At 37.4% G+C, this 20,384-nt stretch overlaps 1 protein-coding gene across 1 annotated transcript; it reads right to left on the bottom strand.

Moving 5' to 3' along the window:
• Nucleotides 1-9,542: 9,542 nt before the first annotated feature.
• Nucleotides 9,543-12,114, bottom strand: LOC121249084 (putative pentatricopeptide repeat-containing protein At1g12700, mitochondrial). Its single transcript, XM_041147743.1, is given in 2 exon segments — nucleotides 9,543-11,229; nucleotides 11,232-12,114. Coding segments are annotated over 2 exon segments (1,947 nt in total). The 3' UTR covers nucleotides 9,543-10,165.
• Nucleotides 12,115-20,384: the final 8,270 nt, after the last annotated feature.

The following is a 20,384-nucleotide window of genomic DNA, read 5'->3' as shown; positions in this document are numbered from 1 at the left end:
AACAGTCAACTCATGCCTCTGGAGTGGCACATGAGGATCACGCACCAATGGAATGGAGGAGGGGTCTAGCTGATCTAAAGGATCGGAGGGGGGGGGAGTCTTCTGGTGCGGCACATGTAGCCGGCGAAGCTGTCAAAGTGCAGTGGTCTGGGAAGAACACTTGCGGAAACAAACCGCGTGTGAGAGCCACTCGCTGAAATTTTGGGCGCGGTTCTGCGTCGTCCTAGTAGATTGGCGGGAAGGGAATGTCATGGTAGGACGCGTGTCAATTGTTCATAACCAGAGTGCAGCAAATCTAAAAAAATCCGCATTGGGGGAAAAACACTACTATAAAAGCATATTCACAAATAGGTAGTGGAAAGGAAGAGGAAAAGGAAATGGAAATGGAGAGGAAGGTGGAGTTGAGGCTCACTTCTTCCTCTCCAACGACGAGCTTGGAAGGATTGGTTTTCTTTTTAGAGAGAAAACAGAGTTTCTCTGTCTAATGAGAAGGCAGAAGTTGAAATGAAGTTGGTGTAAGTTTGTTTGTGTTTACCTAGTCAATAGGAGTATTTTTGAACGTTGGGTAGTGCCTATTTTCATGTTATTATCAGTTACATATTAGCCTTTATATAGGTTGTTTGTTGATCAATGAAGTGATGCAGAAAATGTACATCCTTTGTCTTATCTTCTATTATTGTGTAAACACTTCAATCTTTTTTGTTTCTAACATAGATAGACATGGGAAAGGGGAGAGAGTAGACCGGGTAAAGGGACAGTGTAGCATACCCAATTAACTTGGGTCGGTTTGATGGGCTTCACGACCTTCAATGTCAGCTATCTTCTTTTATTAGATTTAACGAGTCAATTTTGATGGGCTGGGTGTTGTCCCTTAGGGCCTAATTTGTTTAGAATAGAATTTATGTTTGTATCTAATTAGACTCTTGCTAATTTCATAGTGTTTGGTCTGACCCATGGCCTCTATAGTTCGCTTCCCTTTATAAATCGCCTGATAGCAATTATATACTGATGGCTGAATATTGTATTTTTCAAATTGATATAGAAACCTTTGTCTTTCTCCATTTTCTTTCATTTTTCTTCTTATTTCCTTGGAGGAACTCCCCTCGAAGAGAGCATCTCAGTGTTATCATATTCTAATCCTTGAGGTGTGTTACAGACAGGCTTACCGACAGTGGTGTTGCAACGCAGTGGTGCAATGGAGTCACTGCGGTTCGCGATTTTGTGCACAGAGAAGAAAGAGAAGCAGAGAGTCTTAGGGTGGTGGAGGGAATGACAACGTGCTCGGGGAGTACTTACTGGTGACACTCAAGGTGGAGAGAGAGAGAGAGAGAGAGAGAGAACATTTGAGGGAGGGAGAGTGAGAGAGAAGAGAAAGGCTGAGACGTAAAACGAGAAAGGAATCGAGATATACCTTGATGGGTCTCGCTGGTCATCGGGGAGGTCCTATGTCACGTGACAGGCTTTCGGCCTTACTGCCCTGAAGCTTTCTCATATCTGTGAAGTAGTTCTTGAATATTAGCCCATTCCAACAGATTTGCCCTTCCAAAGATGATGCAATCATCAGCAAATAACCGGTGATTCACCATTATCCTCCTCTTGAAACAACAACTCCTCTTGTTTTTCCACCTCTTTCGGTTGAGTTTATTAGAGCACTCAACATGTCAGCACATAAAATAAAAAGGTAAGGGGAGATGGGATCCCTTCACCGTAAACCTCGAGTAGGTTTAATATTCTCCTGGCTTCCGATTCACAATCACAGAATATGTAACTCAGGTTACACATTCCATGATTAATCTGATCCATCTCTGTTCAAACCCCAGCTTCCTCATCACTGCTTCAAGAAAATCTCATGCAATTATATCATAAGCTTTTATCATATCTAACTTTAGAGCCATGATTGTTGATTCTCTCCATTGTCTTGTCTTCATAGTGTGCAAAGTCTCATAGGCTATCATTACATTATCTGTAATGAGGCGCCCAGGGATGAAAACACTTTAGTTGTTGGAGATGATGTAATTCAGCACCTTTTTTAACCTGTTAGCTAGAACCTTGGATACAAGTTTGTAGAGAACATTACATAGACTAATAGGTCTAAACTCACTAACAGTAGCAAGAGAATTAACCTTAGGAATTAAGGTGATATATGCAAAATTAATACAAGAATCCAAAGACCCCCCATTTAAAAAATTTAAAATAGTATTACATACCTCTTCCCCTACTATGCCTCAATAAGATTGGTAGAAATGAGCTCCAAAACATCAGTTCCTAAGGATTTTAGGGGACCCATCTACTGCAATGCTACATAAACATCTTCTTTAGTAAACTCCCTAAGCAGATTTTCATTCATACCAACAAGCATCCTTAGCTCAATGACACAGATACAGCTATCAATATCCTCCTTTGTGGGATTAGAAGAAGTAAATATCCCCACAAAATACTCATGAAAAGCCTCTTCTATCTCCTCCCTATCAATCAATTGCCTGTTCTGAGCATCTCTGATCTGATTAATCAAATTTTTCATTCTACTTTGACTGGCACATGCATGAAAATGTTTCAAATTTTTGTCTCTCTTTTGATACCAGCCCAGTTTAGATGTTTGTTTCCGCTTTGAATTTTCTTTTGCCAACAACAACCTTATTTCTTCTTGCAGCTTTTTAACAGCATCTACATTATAAGCTCTTTCATTCTGCTGTTCCAGTTTCAACAATTCAATCTTCACCCTGATGCCTTTTCCTTCATCCTCAACCATTGTAGAACTCCACCTGAGTAAGTCCATTTTACAAGTATTTAACTTCTCTTGAACTTGTTGAAGGGGATCCAAAATTGCAAACTCTTTATTCCATGCCCCATGTACCACATTACTACCTTCCTCCTCTAGAGTCCACTTTGCCTCAAACCTGAACACCCTCTTCTTTTTCTGCCAAAACCTGCCTTTTCTCCTCCATAACTAGAAATAAAGGTCTATGGTCAGACAGTACTAGTAACACATGCAACACTCCATTAATAAATAATTATGACCATTTAGCATTAGCCATACCTCAATCCACTCTTTCCTTAATAAAGGAGCCATCAACATGTTTATTACTCCATGTATATTTGTCTCATTCCCATCCAAAGTCAAAAAGATTATTACTCTCGAGAACATTTCTGAAATCTTCCATTTGCTTTTCTGATCTCAATCTCCCTCCTGATTTTTCAGATTGGAATAACACTTCGTTAAAGTCACCTAACACACACCATTGTTGGCATGTAGGTGGTTTTATAGTCGATAATAAGCTCCATGTGTCCTTTCTTTTGCATAATTCAGGATGGCCATAAAAACTATTAGGTACCAATCCATCATTTCTTTATCATATTTAACTTTTGGATGAATATGCTGCTGAGAAAAGTTAATAATATCAACACCCACATCTTTTGTCCATAATAGTGCCAACCCCCCCCCCCCCCCTCTTCTACCCACTGGTACCATTACAAACAGCCCACACAATTCAACCTACTTTTTATTCTTTCAAACCTCCTAGCAAGTAGTTTTGTTATGGTGAGAAAAACTACTATGGACTTCTTTTCCTTCATCAAATGACAAAGTTCATGAACTGTCGAGGGGTTCCCAAGCTCCTGGCAGTTCTAACTCAGTGTTTTCATAATGTTTGGCGGGGCTGCTTCACAGCCTTTGCCAATACCAGAGTTGTGTTTGAGTCTTCCACACTTACTTCAAACTTCCCTTTTTCATCACTACATCCTCCACTCTATCCCCACCATCTTCTAGTAGACTACCTTTAATACTAGACCCCAGTAACTTAGTAGAATTGTTACCTTTACTACGAGCTCTCCTTTTTCATTTTCCTTGGGCAGCCTTCCCCACATCTACAATGTTTAACTTTGCTTCTTTTATCATGCTAGCTTTTAGGACACAGCTATCTTTGCTTCTTCTTTTTTTTTTAACATCTGCAATGCTTTTCAAATCCCCCTTAGGCCCATAATGCATCTGTCCAACTCCTATATCCAAGTACCCTTCAAAAGAGACTCTTCCATGGCCCAATTCTTTCTCACATACCTCATCCTTCTACTCATTACTTCCAACAATTATCATCTTACCCAAATTTAAATTCAAATCTGAATTAATGTCTTTATCAAAACAACCATTTTGATAAGTTTCTTCCATAACTTCCTCCTACAATCCAGCTTGTTTGAATTCAAATTTTGAACCTCCATAATTCTTGCATTTAGTTGCACTTTTGTCTAAATCTTCATTCTCATAGTGTTGCCTGCCAGAATCATTATCAACCTTGAAATTTGAAATCGATCCTCCACCATCACCTCCACCCTTATGACTTTCAGAAAAACTCTCACCAGACTCATATGTGCCTTCATCATGTTGTCTCTTGTGAAGACTACCCCTTCGTGTTGAAGTTGCACGAAGCCACACCCCAAACTGTCTTTCCTCTTTCATATTCTGTGAGGATTCCCCTCTGATTTTGTCACAACATGAAGAACCATGCACCAATTTACCACAAGTAAAGCATACTCGAGGCAATTTTTCGTACCTAATTGGAATAAAATCTATCACCCAAAAGATTAATAAATCTACCCCTCAACAGCTGCTTCCTTATATCAATCTCCACCTTTACTTATAAATAATTGCCCTAGCCAATGCCATCTTCTTTCACGTCTATCTTCTTCACAATACCAACTGATCTTGTAATTTGCCTCATTGTTTCTCCTTTCATGCATACTAGTGGCAGATCATGCAACTATATCCAAAAGCTCTCAATATCAAACTTCATTTTGTTTGGAGGTATCATCCCATCCTATGGTTTCAATAAAAAAGGCAATTGTCAAACAACCAAGGCTTCCCTTTGAGTACTTTGCTTCTATCCCTTGACTTTCAAAAGAAATAATGAAAAAACTAGAACTAATTTCATGAAATGCAAAAGTTTTTCCAACTTTCCATATATTTAGGATTGTCGAGCATATCACCTATTTCCCTATAACTTGATCAGAAAACAACTTCCTTACAATACTTTTTTCACCTTTTTTCATCATTTCTTCCAAATGGTTTGTCTCCATACTTATTTCATGATTTTCCTCTTCTAAAAGCTTAACTTTTTCCATCGTTCTTCCAATTCCTCCATACTTCCTCACCACTTAGCCCACTATGGACCTGTGAACTCGATCCTTCACGTACTCGTAAGAGTAAAGACTATCCCACCACCTAATTGTTCTTTCCACTGAAAGAGGATAAAATAGTTAGAGGACACTCAAGAGTAGTTAGAGGAGACTCAAGAGTAGTCATTATACTTCTTTTTATAAAATTGAATTTATTTGTAATTAAATTACATGATTACGTTAGTTGATTGAATTTATTTTCTTTTACATTATGTAAGAAAGTCATGTTCTAAAATTTTTAATCTAAATTCAAATAGCAAACAAAAAAAAAAAAACTGAATAATAAACTAATATAAAAGAGGAGTAAGGGTATAATTACCCTTGATTTTCTCTCTCAACGATTTAATAAAGTTGTTAAAGATGAATTTTTAATATTCTAGGCTATACTTTTTCGTGCGAAAATGGGAGAGATGAGATAAAGAGTCTATCAAGTCTGTCTTCTTCTTTTTGCGTTATTCAATTTGTTTCTAATAAAGAGTAGTGCTAGCTTGCCTAGCTTTGACCCCTGAGCGTGCCTGTTAGCACAAAGTGATTTTTTTATTTTCATCTTCTTTTCCTTTTTTCATTTTTTTAATATTTTTAATATTTTTAAATACTTTTAAAAAATAAAAATATATACCAATACACTAAAAATCATTTTCTTAATCATTAAGTAAAAAAAAATTTAAAAAAAATTAAATATAGGAGCGGTCAAAATGAGGAGCAAACTCAAACGGGTCAGATTTCTTTCAGTCCATTCCGAAACTCAGAAATTCGGGTGAATCTGGACGATTATCTGCCCGAATTGGACCTGGGCAGATAAGATGAAAATAGATCCGGTACAGACTTGGTTACGAATCCGGTCATGTAACCAGGTCTTATCTTAAAAAAACACACAAAATAATTCAATTTTTTAAGGTATCGTTTGGATTTGAAGATGAGTTGAGATGAGTTGAGATGGGTTATGAATAGTAGTGAGATTTGTAAGTTAAAGTTGATGAATAATAATGAATAGTAGTGAGATAAGTTGAGATGAGTTGAAATGAGTTGAGATGACTTGCGAATACAAACTGGGCCTAAATCTCAAAACAAAAATAATATACAAAAATGATATTCTAATAATATTTTAACTTTATAATATTTTTATTCAGTTTTTTATCTCTATTCTCTAAAACTCCATAAAACAAATTAACTCAATTCATTTATTACTATTCATAAATTATTTCACTACTTTTAACAAATTATCTCATTTCATTTTACTATCCAAACTAGATAATCTGATCTCAACATCCAAATTAAAGCCACAACTTAAGAGAAGGGTTTGCTAAAATCTTAACATTAATCATGCATGCATGCAGTACTTTTTCTATTTTTTCTTTTTCTTTGAAGCCGCCTTAGATTTAACCTATTTGTTACGCAATATATTTTCTTTAGAAGGCACATTTTCACAAACTTCTCGAGTACTTATTCTGACACGTCGAAGTCATATACATACTAAAATTAATTAACATGCATGCATGAGTGATTGTCCCATGCAAAACTATTGAAAATTTATGACATATTTTTCACTAGTTTTGTGATAAATTAATACTTGGAGTAGCATTCCCCACCAGAATTAATCTTAATTTTTGGTTCCAGATATACATGTTCTTAATTTATCACCAAGTAATTACTAAGTCAAGAAACAATCAATTTGGATAAGTTTATATTGGAGATAGATAGTATTGAGTGCTACATCTTGATATTATTGTGATGTATTATTATTTATTTTGTTTTTTATAAATTGATGTTTTGCATTGTGATGTGAACAATAATGTAATATGTAGTATGCATGCATTGTGTGTGTTGATGTATTATTATTTATTTTGTATAAAAAAAATAAAAAACATAAAAGCCTATGAAAAAAGCCTTTTGAATTGTTAAAAATATATTTTTTTAAAACCTTTTAAAAAGTGTTTAAAATATATTTTTTTAAATCTGGGTATTAAACATAATATCCGAATTTTAAAAAAAAAATTACTATAAAAATATTTTTAAAAGTTTTAAAGTCTTTTTTAAAAAAAAAAAGGTAATAAACCCGGATACCCAGTTACAACCCAGATATCTGAGTTTATATCCGGTTATCGCCCAGATTTTTTCCAAGCTTATCCAGGCAGATAACTGCCTGATTTTTAAAACCCATATCCAGATCTGGTTATCGTCGGAAATCTGGATCCAGATCCGATTCTACACCCCTACTTTGGAGTAAACATCTTCTATTTCCATATAATTATTCTTTGCGTTCATAACAGTTCAATAAGAAGAACCACGTCTTCTTCAAGACGATCCGAGAACTCTTCAGGAGGGTTTAACTCTGTATTCATGCTATCACTGTCTCTTCATTAAGATCGGCTTCCGATGCAATATTACCTTCTACATCATGACATGACGTCATGGAATAATCTGAGTAACTCTAGCATCATCCTTAGAGTCACTCACATGCTCAAATTGGTTTTCATGCAACTCCTCGTCAACAACACCAACAGAATCATCATTTAAAAGCGTATTGCTTTTTCCGATCATTAGTAGTTTTGTTATTGCTTCATTAGTAGCATTTATAGCCCATCCATCATCCAAGTCATCTCTGAAAAGAAAAAACAAGCACGCGTCTTCTATAAGAGACTCTGATTTGATTTATTGAAGTAACAATTCTGGTTTTTCTATAAAAGCCCAACGGCTTCCTGGTAGTATGGTAGAATGTAATATGTATGATGGTTTTTTTACCAAATATAATGCAGTTGTGTGCATATTCTCCACCGTTCAAGGTATCTCATTCTCTCATGCAACAACTCATTATTTTTTTCTTACCGAGATGTTGAATAAATTCCAATACAGAGGATTTTATCACAATGCGGAAAAACTCCTCTAAGTAAACAAAGAGTGTACAAAATAATTCCCTAAAAAATCATGGCCTAAAACATATGTGATCCCCAACTCTGAACTCCTTTTTTACATGCAATAAAATACTGTGATGATGCAAAATAATACTCCCACCTTTCAGGATCGAATCCAGCTGAAAGAAAGGTTGATTTCATGTAAGTTACAAGAACCAAGCTGTTCTTGGAGAAGTATCCTCCATATCTTGCGATTTTCACAAGAAATTGCATATCCAAAGCAAACTGTTTAGGAAAAGGAACATCAGTGAAATAATTTTAGTGGAGGACTCACCGTTATGACAAAAGATGACCAGGAATTCCTTTACATGTTAAAAACCTTCACCATGCATCATCAAACTAAATTTGAGGGCAGGCATCCATGGGTAGCCATAACCTATTTAGTCGTCCAAGTCAAAAATAGCTAACATATTATTGTTTTGTTGAATGTAATCACTTTCCTTCTGAATTATGAATATTTGTCATTTCTGATGGAATCCAAAAAGAAATATAGCATGCTTCTTAACATTTATACGGAAAGAAGTAGGGGTGGGCACCAACTCCGACAGAGTTGGAATGCCCAACTTCAACCTCCGACTCCGACCAAAGTCGGAGACAAAGTTGAGCTCTAACTCCGACTCCGAATAGAAGCGGATTCTGACTCTAATTGAAGTTGCCGGAGTCCAATCGGAGTCGAAGTCGGAGCCCAACTTGGAGCTAGGTTTTTTTTTCCAATTTTCTTGTCCAACTCTGAACTCTGATTCCGACTCTGACTATTTTTCACCCTTCAACTCCGACTCCGACTTTGACCTCCAAAATTTTCAACTCCGTCAGAGTCGGAGCAGATGTCGGCCAGAGTAGGAGTGACCAGAGTTTTTGCCCACCCCTATAAAGAAGCAAGTCACAAACAGTAAATACAGCTTTGAAGCTAGCATTATAGCTAGCACTTAAAGAATGCACTCAACATGTTCACATTTTCCTAGAACAATACTTATGATGGTTGTCTGGTTCAAAACTTATGGTAGTTTCTAGATATGCTACAAGATTTTTTTTTTTTTTTTGATAAGTAGATATGCTACAAGATATATATATATATATATATTTTTTTTTTGATAAGTAGATATGCTACAAGATATTGCTTGGTAAGAATTATCATTGTGGCTTTGACAAAGGGTGAAATTGCATTTCAATCAAACGCTTAACCTAATGGTTTTGATCCTATACTAGTAATTCTTACTCTCTATTTACCTGGTTTACTTTTAAATCAATCTGACATGATCCACTTTTAAAATTAATTTAAAAGGAAATAAAATAAACCTGTAACAGTGTCAAAAACTTCCAGCTGCTGCTGGTGAGCAGGCAATATTCCGGTTGTTTCCCAACAATGATAGAAGAGCAAGTTTCATTTACTACACCCGATATAAGATATCTATCCAAAACCCAAGATTCAGTTGCTGTAAAGATAGAAACAACTTTCTTATAGTGGTCTATATGAATCTGTAGAACCACTTCCATACCAGGACAAATATGTTCGATTAAGAAAGGCCGCAACACTAATGACTGAGTTTCTAACAAAGATCAAAATAACATTGCAAATTGCACAGATTCTACAACCTTGGGCAATCCACCGCTTATTTCTGAGATGGACATAACATACATATTAAAACAAACAACAAACACTTTGGTTTCTCCACAGGCCCACCGAAAAAGTTCTGAAGCACTTGAAGAAGCTCCTCCGAATAACATTGTGAATCTCCTTGCAGCTTGAGAAATCACAGAAAATAATATTTTTCTATCAGCTGCAATTTACCACCAGGGGAGCATGAAGATGCTCAATACAATCATTTTTAGAGCAAGCTTCTTATTTCCGGGTAGTCCTACAAACATCCCAATCAATTACCAAATGCAACTTCACTACTCAATATCATCAATTTCACAAGCCCCAACACAAACTTCACTAGACCAAACCCTTAAAGCCCCTTTGCTTGAGAAGAGTCAGAATTGGGATTTTGGACAGTGCAGTGACAAGCCTTCACATTTTGTAACTTTTTGTTAGCGCAAGAGTTGTCCCCCCTAGGTACCTTGAAGATAGAATTGGTAAGTAAAAATCATAGTGAAAATCCATCATTACAACCTCTTGGCTCTTGGGTAGGAAATGTTGGTAGGAGATCCAAACATTCACGATAGTTTTCATCCTTAGAAAGTAAGTCTAGTACTATGGAGACTGTGGAGTCATCGGGTGACAATTCTCTCTCCACCATTTTATGAAGAAGTTCAAGCACCTTTTGCAACTCATTATTCTCGCAGAAACCGCGCATAAGTGCATTATATATGACTACATTTGGAGCACAACCCTTTGCTTCCATTTCTAAAAACAAATCATTTGCCTTTTCCAAATCCTTTACCCTACAGAACCCATGAATCATGATAGAATATGTAACAAGAGTTGGCACCAAGCCTCTATCAGATAATCTACGAAATATCTGCCAGGAAACTTCAATCTTCCCTGCTTTACACAACCAATTAATGAGGCCATTGTAAGTTGAAATGTCTGGTTCAATTTTGCAATCTTCTAAACTATTAAATAATTCCATTGCCTTTGGAAAAGGATCATTCTTGCAAAGCCATTCCAAGATTATTTTATAAGCAAATGAATCTGGTACCAGATCATGAACTTGTATCTCAACTAATAGCTTCCGTGCATCCTCAACCTTACCTACCATAAATAGACCAGTAATTAATATGCGAAACGTTACAAGTGTTGGCATAACTTTATTGTGAATCATTTCTCTATAGCAATTCATAGCTGCCTCCATCTTCCAATTCTTGCAATATCCATTGATCAGTACATTGTAGCTTACAGCATCAGGTTTATGTCCTTTTGTAGTCATTGAATCAAATAGCTTCCTTGCATCACCAAGCCTGCCCACCAAGCAGAACCCATCCATCAATGTGTTGTAAGTAAATATGTCAGGATCCTTTCCTCTTTGAGTCATCAATTCAAACAACCCATTTGCTTCTTTCATCTTCCCCTCATTGCAAAGCGCATCAATCAACACATTAAACGTCACAACATTAGGTTGGATGCCTTGATCCACCATGTCGTTAAACAAACTTTTAGCCTCTTCCCATTTACCCATGCAACATAAACCATGTATTAGAGAGCTATAAAAAACACATCCGGAAAAATTCTCTTTCCCTTCATTTCCCAGAAAAGTTCATTTGCCTTCTCTATTGTCCCATCCTTACAAAGCCCATCAATAATCATACCATAGGAAACCACACTAGGCTTACACTCAGCACCAAATTGACCACTGACCATTTCTTCATGTAACCCAAGTGCAACACTTGTATTGCCTGTTCGACACAACCCATTAATCAAAGTCCCACATGTAATCACACTAGGCCCACAACCCAATTTGACCATTTTCTGAAATAACCCGACTGCCTCACCAATCCTACCCTCTTTACACAATCCCTTAATCAAAGATGTATAAGTCACAGTGTTGGGCTTATAACCCCTCCTAAGAATACTCCCCATAACAACAAAACCGTCGCAAACCCGATTTACATTACAAAAGCAATTAAGCAAAATGTTCAGAGTAAAAAAATTAGAAGGCAGCCCAGATGACTGCATTCTTTTGAAAAGTGAAATCACACTAGAATAATGCTTATTCCTAGAAACTGCACCAAGCAAATGATTGAACGAAGGAATCGGTGGAGTTGGTTGCAACCGAAGCATGTGATCGAAGAGGTGCAACGCTTCATTAAGAGTGATGTTGCTGGACTTAGAGATGGTTTTCAAGAATTTTTCAACTGGGATTTGGACATGAGCATCGGAAAGTTGGTTTCTTTGTACACTTTTGGGGCTTGAAATGGGTTTATGTGGACATGGCTCTTTTTGTGAAGAGTCAGTATTTGAAGTAGTGGGTTCGTGTGCATATCTGAACAAAGAAGAAAGTTTACCTTTCGGGACTGCTCTCGTAGAAGACGATGATGCCAAAACTGCAGAAGAAGAAGCAGCAGCAGAAGGTGGAGTTCCAAAACCTAGACCCATCTGGAGAATATTGTCAGGTTTCGTTTCGTGGTCTGACTACCATTGGTGTACGGAGGACGACGGTTGCGGTGGCACGGAGTGTGCTTACCGGCGGCTGTCGGGCAACGTTCTGAACCGTGCGATCTATATCGAAGACAACTATTACCAGACTCAGTCACCCAAGCCTGCTGACTCAAGAGACTGGAGACTTGGTGAAACTGTCCCTATTACGTAGGAGTGGGATAAGGTGACTGTAAATCAAGTATTGAAATCTTAAACGTTTTAGTCATCTTGTACAAATCAAGTATTTTGGATTTTATAAATCAAGTATTTGAATTTTGAATACTTTATAAATAGCTTAATGATAGCAATGAGTTAGTTGTTTTACTTTTACCACTGATGTATATAAACTCATCTATGTATATATTCAAAGCAGTGGAAAAATACTTTAGTATAATCTCTATTTCATTATTCTACATGATATTAGATTTAGCCAGCTGACTTACGTCCTTCCATGTCCTCTTCTTCCTCAACTATATCCGACCACTCCTCCTCTGTTGTTCCCTTTCTTATCACCACACTAACTATTAATGTCACTAAATTTTCCGGTTACAATTATCATGTCTGGAAAGTTTAACTTATTCCTTTCTTCCATGGCCAAGGTCTCTTCGGATGTCTTGATGGCACCACCATAGCCCCTTTTAAATACGTTGATTTCACCAATCATGAATCTCATGTCATTTCTCTTATCCCGAACCCTCTTTATGAAAACTGGCTTCGACAAGATGCTATTATCCTTGTTGTTATCTTCTCTACTATTACTGAAACAATCTTGGTTCAGGTTATCTCTCACACTACCTCTGCTAGTGTCTGGCAAGCACTTGAAACATCCTTTTCCTCTCAGTCACGAGCCCGTGTAATTCAATTATGCACTGATCTTGCTAATGCTCGCAAGGGTGCTTTTTTTGCTACTGACTATTTTATGCAGATTAAACAATCTGATGATGAACTCGCTGTTGCAGGGCACTCACTTACATGTGATGAGATCATTACATACCTTCTTGTCGGTCTCGGTCTTGACTATGACCCTTTTGTTACTACAGTTTTTGCTCGCAAAGATCCTGATACTCTAGAGGAAGTTTACTCTCTTCTCCTCACTACAGAGTCCCGCTTGTCTCATAATACTCAGCCACTACCACAGGCCTGTGTCAATGTTGCTACCCAATAGAGTTCCCAAAATTATTCATGTGGTCGTGGTGGCTATCACAGCAGGGGGCACGGTTTCTGTGGCGGCTCTCAGCAATTTATTCCTTCTGGATGCTGCCAATCCACCCGTGATGCTATTATCTATTAAGTATGTGGTAAGTCCGGCCACATCACAAAAAAATGTTTTCACAGGTTTGATATAACATATGCTGCCAACTCTGATCAGTGCAATCCATTAGCCTTGGTAGCCTCAAGCTCTTCACAATCTAAACCCGATTGGCATGCTGCCACTGGTGCCACCCATCATCTCACCAACGACATAGCTAACCTCAATCTATGGAGTGAAGATTATGATGGTCCTGATCAAATTCATGTCGACAATGGTGCAGGTTTGCAAATCTCCAAAATCGGCTCTTCTTCCATTTCTACTTCTGCTAAACCACTCATTTTAAATCAAGTTTTACTTGTTCCTAAAATTCAAAAAAATCTAGTTTCTGTCCAACAGTTCTGCAAAGACAATAACTTTTATTTTGAATTTCACCATATTTTTTTTATGTTAAGGATTACTTGGGGAGACTCCTTCATCGAGGGTTATTTAGAGATGGACTCTATTCATTCTCTACCTCTACGGCCTCTCTTCATCCTCACTGTTTTTCTGCCATTCATGCTCCCTACCAGTTATGGCATCAATGTCTTGGTCATGCTTCTACTCCTGTCATCAAACAAGTTATGTCTGATTTTACTCTTCCTCCTTCCAATAAAGACCCTTTAGTGTGCTCAGATTGCCAACGTGCCAAGAGCTGCTCCCTACCATTTCGATCACGTCATTCTTCTTCCAAGTTTCCACTTGATTTAGTTTATAGTGATGTATGGGGGCTAGCATCTGTACTTTCAAACTCTGGTTGCTGCAATTATGTTTCGTTTTTAGATGATTGCAAGAAATTTTTATGGCTCTTTCCACTCAAATTAAAATATGATGCTGAGTCTATTTTTCTTTAGTTTCAATCCTATGTTGAACGCCTTTTTAAAGTAAAATAAAAATGTTTCAATCTGACTAGGGTGGTGAGTTTTGCAAGTTAACAACTCATTTCCAAAACACTGGTATTCAACATCGAGTTGCTTGTCCCCATACTCATCAACAAATGGGTGCCATTGAACGGCGGCATAAACAAATTGTTGAGGTTGGTATATCATTTCTTTCCCATTCGCATCTACCCCAACAATTTTGGGAAGATGCCTTTGTTACAACCGTTTATTTGATAAATCGGCTCCCTACGCCTATCTTACAAAACAAATCAACTTAACAAATTGTTTATCGCACTAAACCCGACTATCATTTTCTTAAAGTTTTTGGATGTGCATGTTGGCCTTACCTTTGTCCCTTTAATAAGCACAAAATCGATTTCCACTCAAAAACGTGTATTTTCACAGGTTACCGTCTCAGCCACCATGGTTACAAGTGTCTTGATCTCACAAGTGGGAAAATATATGTCTCTCATCACATAATTTTTGATGAAAAATCCTTCCCGTATACACAGCCACCCACAATCGAGTCCACTCCCACATCCAATACAGTTACTCTCTCCACTTCCATCACACCTCCCTCTTTTGCATCCTCCTCTATTTTGCCATCTGCAGGTACCTTGCAAACTTCATCACAGCCTACAACAATTTGTGCAGCACCATCAATATCCGATCCTACACATGATGAGGCTCTTCCTCTCCCACAAAATGCCTGCCAGCAAGTATCCCACAAGACTACAAGTGCAGTCCAACCATGCTCCACTAATACACATGCCATGACTACTAGATCCAAAAATAATATTCGGAAGCCTAAGCACGTACAAGAAGGCAGTGTCGTGCACCCCTTTCCCAGAGCTCTACTTGCTACCATTACAGAAGATAACAGTGAGCCTTCTTGCTACACTGAAGTTGCAAAACACAGTCATTGGCATGTTGCAATGAACCTAGAATTTGATGCTTTACTTAAAAATCAAACTTGGGCTGCAGGTGGATCTTTAAGATCAAACGACGTGCTGATAGAGCTATTGAGCGCTATAAAGCGTGACTAGTGGCCAAGGGCTATCATCAACAACACAGTGTTGATTTTCATGAAACTTACAGCCCTATGATTAAACCTGCAATTGTCCGACTTGTTCTCTCCATTGCAGTATCTAGAGGTTGGTGTTTTCGCCAAATCAATATCCAAAATGCCTTTCTACACGGTTCACTGAAAGAAGAGGTTTTCATGGTTCAACCTCCAGGATTTCAACATCCACAGTATCCTCATCACCTCTGTTGACTTAAATGATCCTTGTATGAACTACGTCAAGCACCAAGACAATGGTTTTCACATCTAACCGATGCTCTGCTACATCTTGGGTTTGTTGACAGTAAGGCTGACTCCTCATTATTTATCTATCGCTCTCAATCTCAGATAATATTTTTCCTCATCTACATAGATTATATCATCATCACTGGATCCGATACTCAACTAATCAATAACTTGATCACTGCTTTATAAAAAGAATTCGCAGACAAAGATCTGGGGCATCAATCTTTTTTTTCTGGGCATCAAGGCTTTACATTCTACTCATGGCCTATACTTAACCCAACGTAAGAATATAGTTGAGCTCTTGAAATGGTCCAAAATGGATAAATGCAAACCATGTGTCACTCCTTTGTCTACAACGTCGCATATCTCAGTTAATGATGAAGGTGATTTTGAAGACTCGTTTTTATATAGTAGTATAGTTGGAGGATTACAATATTAAGTTTCACGCGACCTTATATTGCTTACTCAGTTCATCGGGTAAGCAAGTTTATGCATAATCCAAAAATGTCTCATTGGCAGACAGTGAAGAGAATTCTGAGATTTTTGAAGCACACGGTTTCACAAGGCCTTTTTATTTCATGTTACACCTCACTTCGATTTCAAGCGTTTTCGGATGCCAACTGGGCAGGTGATCGTGATGATTAACGATCCGTAGGAGCTTACTGCGTATTTCTTGGCCAGAATTTAGTGTCTTGGAGATGCAAGTAGCAGAGTACGGTGGCCTAAAGCAGTACTGAGGCAGAGTACAAATCACTCGCAAATGCTGCTGCTAAACTACTATGGCTGCAATCCCTCACGCTTGAACTTGGTATTCATATGGAGAATCCACCTGTGTTGTGGTGTGACAGCATTGGGGCAACCTATTTAAGTGCCAATCCTGTGTTCCATGCATGAACAAAGCACATCAAAATAGATTTTCACTTCGTTCATGATCTTGTCGCCAACAAGAAGCTTTTAGTTTGGTTCATCAACAGTCGAGACAAGCTCGCTGACCTCCTCACCAAACCACTGGCAGCTTCTCGTTTCAAACTGTTATGCTTCAATCTCAGTGTCCGAGATCTTTCCTTGCGATTGTAGGGGCGTATTGAAGACCAACTATTACCAGACTCCATGCCTGCTGACTCAAGAGACTCAAGACTTGCTGAAACTGTCCCTATTACGTAGGAGTAGGATATGGTGATCCCGTAAATCAAGTATTTGAATTTTAAATGTAATAGTCATATTGTGTAAATCAAGTATTTGAATTTTGAATACTTGATAAATAGCCTAACGACAGCAGTGAGTTAGTTGTTCTGTTTTTACCAATGATGTTTACAAACTCATCTATGTATACATTCAAAGCAGTGGAAAAACACTTTAGTACAATCTCTATTTCGTTCCTCTACAATCTAACAGTAAAGGTGATCTCGGTCCCGTCCGGTCCGATCTTAGGCGATTTTGTGGGCTGTATCGGACTTATTCAGTCTAGGGATTTTCCACCCTGGACCGGATCGAGTGATGTATAGGATTGGACCGATCCGGTCCATTTCGGTCCGGTCCAGTCCCAGGTGGTCCATTCGGTTTGGACCATGCCCAAAATGGGTCATTTAGCCCATCTAAATCTTTTTTTTTCTTTTTTTTTGCCCAATTTTAATTATTTTCGGTCCACTTTAAATTTTTTACATTTTTTAGCTAAAAATACTAAAAAAAAAAAAACTTGATCTTGAAAAATACAATGATAAAAGAAAACTAATCTATATAAAAAAATAGAAAACTAATCTATATATTAATATATACTAATCGTGGAATATATATTATATAATAATACATTGATACTAAATTATTACTAATACTATATACTCTATTATGCTATAACTCTCATAATATATTAATATATATTAATACTATATATTATTCTATTATAGTGTTACTGTTACTACTACATATAGATTTATGGTGATTAGTTAATATGAATCATGATTAGTATAACTATATAATAGTATTAGTATTAGACTAATAGTAATATAGTATAGCTATATACTAGTAATATACTAATATTAGTTATAGTGATTTAGTATAAGTTATAACTCTATTAGTATAAGTATAACTATAGTCTATATTAGACTATTAGTATTTTTTTTTTACCATATTAGAGTCTAGAGTCTAGATTATTAATATAATACTTGTATTAGTATAAATATTAGTATTAGTATAAAATTATAAATATTAGTATTAGTATAAAATTATAGATATTAGTATTAGTTAATAATTACTTAATGGTGAGTTAGTGATAGGATTAGGTTAATTGGTTAAATGAAGATTATATAATTAATATATATAAGTTATAAAATATATATTTTTTAATTTTCATTTTGTCCGGTCCAGTCTGAAAAACCCTTGGACCGTGGACTAGACTGAATGAATTCGGTGCTATGAAATTTGGACCGACACCGACCGGGACCATTCCCAGACCGGTCCAGTCTGGTCCGATTGGTTTTTCCGATTCGGCCTGCCCGATTTTCACCCCTATCTAATAACCAAGTTGAGAGAGTAATAGACAGACATGGGAAGGGGGAGAGAGTAGACCAAGTAGATGGACAGTGTAACATGCCCAACTAACTTGGGTCGACTTGATGGGATTCATGACCTTCAATGTTAACTATCTTCTTTTATTAAATTTAATGAGTCAATTTTGGTGGGTCAGGCATTGTCTGTACAATAGAACTTATGTTTTTATTTAGTGTTTGGTCTGACCCATGGCCATGGCCATGGCCTCTATAGTTCACTTCCCTTGATGGTCACCTGATAGCAAATATATACTAAAGATTGAATATTGTATTTTTCAATCTGGAATGATAGAGAAATCTCTTTTATCTTTCTCTCATTTTCTTTCATTTTTCCTTTTCATTTTCTTGGAGGTGCTCCCCTCGGAGAGAACAAATCAGTGTTATCATATTCTAATCCTTGAGGTGTGCTATAGATAGGCTTACCGACGGTGGCGTTGCAACGCAATGGTGCGATGGAGTCACTGAGGTTTGCAATTTTGTGCACAAAGAAGAAAGAGAAGCAGAGAGTCTTGTGGTGGTAGAGGGAATGACAGCGTGCTTGGGGAATACTTACACTGGTGACACTCACGGTGGAGAGAGAGAGAGAGAGAGAGAGAGAGAGAGAGAGAGAGAGAGAACGTTCAAGGGAGGGTGAGTGAGAGAGAAGAGAAAGGCCGGTACGAAAAACAAGAGAGGAGCCGAGATATACCTTGGTGGGTCTCGCTGGTCACCGAGGCAGTCCTATGTCACGTGATGGGCTTTGGCCTTACTAGAGCTTTCTCAAATCTATGAAGTATTTCTTGAATATTAGCCCATTCTAATAGATTTGCCCTTCCAAAGATGATGCAATCATCAACAAATAATAGGTGATTCACCTTTACAACCTCTTGAAACAACAACCCCTCTTGTTTTTCCACCTCTTTCAGCTGAGTTTATTAGAGCACTCAACTTTTCAGCGCATACAATAAAAAGGTAAGGGGAGATGGGATCCCCTTGCCTTAAACCTCGAGTAGGTTTAATAATCCTCTGGCTGCCCATTCACAATCACAGAATATGTAACTGAGGTTACACATTCCATGATTAATCTGATCCATCTCTCTTCAAACCCTAGCTTCCTCATCACTACTTCAAGAAAATCTCATGCAATTCTATCATAACCTTTTGTCATATCTAACTTTAAAGCCATGCTTGCTGATTCTCCTCTTTGTCTTGTCTTCATAGTGTGCAAAGTCTCATAGGCTATCATTACATTATTTGTAATGAGGCGCTCAGGGATGAAAGCACTTTGGTTGTTGGAGATGATGCAATTCAACACCTTTTTAACCTGTTATCTAGAACTTTGGATACAAGTTTGTAAAGAACATTACATAGACAAATAGGTCTAAACTCATTATCAGTAGCAGGAGAATTTAACCTTAGGAATTAAGGCTATATATGTAAAATTAATACAAGAATCTAAAGACCCCCATTTAAAAAACTTAAAATAGCATTACATACCTCTTCCCCTACTATGCCCCAATAAATTGGTAGAAATGAGCTCCAAAACCATCAAGTCCTGGGATTCTAGGGGACCCATGTGCTGCAATGCTACATAAACATCTTCTTTAGTAAACTCCCTAGCCAGCTTTTCATTCATACCAACAAACATCCTTGGCTCATTGACACTGATACAACTAGCAATATTCTCCTTTATGGATTAGAAGAAGTAAATATCCCCTTAAAACACTCATGGAAATCCCCTTCTATCTCCTCCCTATCAGTCAATTGCCTGCTCTGAGCATCTCTGATATGATTAATCTAATTTTTTCTTCTTCTTTGACTAGCACTTGCATAAAAATACTTCAAGTTTTTGTCTCCCTTTTGATACCAGTCCAGTTTAGCTCTTTGTTTCCACTTTGTATTTTCTTTTGCCAACAACAACCTTATTTATTCTTGCATCTTTTTAATAGCATCTACATTATGAGCTCCTTCATTCTGTTGTTCTAGTTTCAATAATTCAGTCTTCACCCTAATGCATTTTCCCTCATCCTCGGCCATTGTAGAACTCCACCTGAGTAAGTCCCTTCTACAAGTATTTAACTTCTTTTGAACTTGTTGAAGGGGATCCAAGATTGCAGACCCTTTATTCCACGCCCCTTGTACCACATTACTACCTTCCTCCTCTAGAGTTCACTTTGCCTCAAACCTGAACACCCTCTTCTTCTTTTTCCAGACCTGTCTTTTCT

Source organism: Juglans microcarpa x Juglans regia, chromosome 2D, assembly GCF_004785595.1.
Source record: "Juglans microcarpa x Juglans regia isolate MS1-56 chromosome 2D, Jm3101_v1.0, whole genome shotgun sequence".
Lineage (NCBI taxonomy): Eukaryota > Viridiplantae > Streptophyta > Magnoliopsida > Fagales > Juglandaceae > Juglans > Juglans microcarpa x Juglans regia.
The sequence above is the reverse complement of the archived record's forward strand: the minus strand, read 5'-3'. Positions and strand labels throughout refer to the sequence as shown.